The sequence below is a fragment of the Corvus brachyrhynchos genome, unplaced genomic scaffold (genome assembly GCF_000691975.1).
Source record: "Corvus brachyrhynchos isolate BGI_N302 unplaced genomic scaffold, ASM69197v1 scaffold119, whole genome shotgun sequence".
Classification (NCBI taxonomy): Eukaryota; Metazoa; Chordata; class Aves; order Passeriformes; family Corvidae; genus Corvus; species Corvus brachyrhynchos.
In genome coordinates this window covers 143,379-145,522 of record NW_008240054.1, presented here as the reverse complement: position 1 = coordinate 145,522, position 2,144 = coordinate 143,379, and the positions used below count along the sequence as shown (strand labels likewise).

General features: G+C 63.2%; 1 protein-coding gene across 1 annotated transcript in view; it reads left to right on the top strand.

Annotated features, from left to right (window-relative positions):
* Positions 1-2,144, top strand: part of MTHFD2 (methylenetetrahydrofolate dehydrogenase (NADP+ dependent) 2, methenyltetrahydrofolate cyclohydrolase) — a gene marked incomplete at its 5' end in the record, with an annotated part of 6,873 nt that overhangs the window by 2,037 nt on the left and 2,692 nt on the right. Inside the window, 3 exon segments of the mRNA XM_017744708.1 lie at positions 294-446; positions 1,108-1,215; positions 1,804-1,896. Of these exon segments, the coding sequence (XP_017600197.1) occupies positions 294-446; positions 1,108-1,215; positions 1,804-1,896 (354 nt within the window).

Sequence of the window (2,144 nt, the reverse complement as noted above, 5' to 3'; positions counted from 1 at the left end):
CAGAGCCACAGTTTGGGGTCCCAGTTGCAGCTCAGGGCTCCGGGTCAGAGCTCCAGTTTGGGGTCCCAGTTGCAGCTCAGGGCTCAGGGTCAGAGCTCCAGTTTGGGGTCCCAGTTCCAGCTCAGGGCTCAGGGTCAGAGCTCCAGTTTGGGGTCCCAATTGCAGCTCAGGGCTCGGGGTCAGAGCTCCAGTTTGGGGTCCCAGTTGCAGCTCAGGGCCAGAGCTGCCGAGCGTGGCTGGCAGCACAGCCCGGGCTCAGGGCTGCTCCCTGAGCACTCGCTGCCCTCTCCCAGAGCACATCGACGAGCGCAAGGTCTGCAACGCCGTGAGCCCGGACAAGGACGTCGACGGCTTCCACGTGATCAACGTGGGCCGCATGTGCCTGGACCAGTACTCCATGCTTCCTGCCACGCCCTGGGGTGTCTGGGAGATCATCAAGAGAACAGGTGAGAGCTGCTGCTGCTGCAGCATTTGGCTGATTCCCAGCATAATTCCAGCTCGGCTTTAAGGGTTCCCAGCTGGAGAAGTTCGTTGTGTGATGGGGGAGCTCGTGGGTCAGCACAAAGGGTATCAGGGACTGCGGTGGCACCTGCTGGGTTCTGCAGGGCTCCATCCTCGGCCCTGGGCTCCTCGGCATCCTCACCAAGGGCCTGGGCTCAGGAGCGGGAGGAGCACTGGGTGTGCTGGTGACGCTGAGCTGGGAGCAGCTCTGGGCTGCCCGGAGGGCAGAGAGGCCCTCAGAGAGACCTGGGCAGGGCAGGGAGGGACAATCCCCAAACCTGTGGAGTTTAACCAAGGAAGGGCCGGATTCTGCCCCGGGGGTGGGTACCCCTGGCTGGGTGGGTGGGCTCTGTGTGACAGGGACAGAGCCAGGGAACGGCCAGAGCTGGGCCAGGGCAGGCTCAGGCTGGATTTTGAGAAAGGTTCTTCCCAGAGGGTGCCCCGGGCACTGCCCCGAGGCTGCTCCAGGAGCATTTGGACAGCGCTGCCCGGGGTGCCCAGGGTGGTTTTGGGCGTGTCTGTGCAGGGCCAGGGGTTGGGTCAGGGATCCCAGTGAGTTCTTCCCAGCTCAGGACAGGCTGTGATTCTGTGATTTGTCCCCTGCAGGAATCCCAACGCTGGGCAGGAACGTGGTGGTGGCAGGCAGGGCCAAGAACGTGGGGATGCCGATCGCGATGCTGCTCCACACCGACGGCAGCCACGAGCGGCCCGGAGGTAGGAGCGGGGTGGCCTCAGGGAGGAACCTCACAGCTCTCCTCTTTAGCCTCCTAAAGCGCTCCCAGCCACTCCTTGGTCGGGGAGCTGGCCCAGGGTGGCATAATCCTGCACACGGTCCTGGAATCACGGGGTTGCTCAGGTTGGAAAAGGTCTCCGAGGTCATCAGGTCCTCAGCCAGGGTCACCACCAGCCCCCGGCCTCAAGTGCCGCATCCACACGTGGTTTGAACACCTCTGGGATGGGCGCTCCGCCATTTCCCTGGGCAGCCTCTTCCAGTGCTTTACAACCTTTCCATGATAAATTTTTTCCCAATATCCAACCCGAACTTCCCCTGGCACAGCTCGAGGCTTTTTTATCTTGTTCTGTCCCTGCCCTGGCTGCCCTCTCCTGTCATCCTGTGGAGAGCCAGGAGGTCCCCCCTGAGCACCCTTCAGCAGTTCCTTGCCCCGTTCCACCCCAAATCCCTCCCTCTCCCTCCAGGGGCCGTTCCCTGACGTTCCTGATGGACTCAGGGCTGGCCTTGAAGGGGAAGATGCTGGCTGGGTTTGGGTGCTGTGTGTGAGACCCCAGCCCTTGTCACCGCAGGTGACGCCACGGTGACGATCTCGCACCGCTACACGCCCAAGGAGCAGCTGAAGCAGCACACGATCCGTGCGGACATCGTGGTGGCAGCCGCAGGTGAGGGGGGCCCCAGCAGGGCTCAGGGTGATCCTGCTGGGAATGCTGGGCGTGGAATGTCCTCTGGCAGACCTCTGGGAAGGTCTGGGCTCTTGGAGCAGCAGGCGAGGGGCTCTTGGAGCTGGGTTCTCCTGTGGCAGAGCCGCGTTTTTGGTGTTCCCGGTTTGGGGCTCTGCCTTTGGAGTGGGAAGCAGCACCTGGCAGGGAGCAGCTGATGCCCTCCTCAGCCGGAATGGAGACGACGGGGA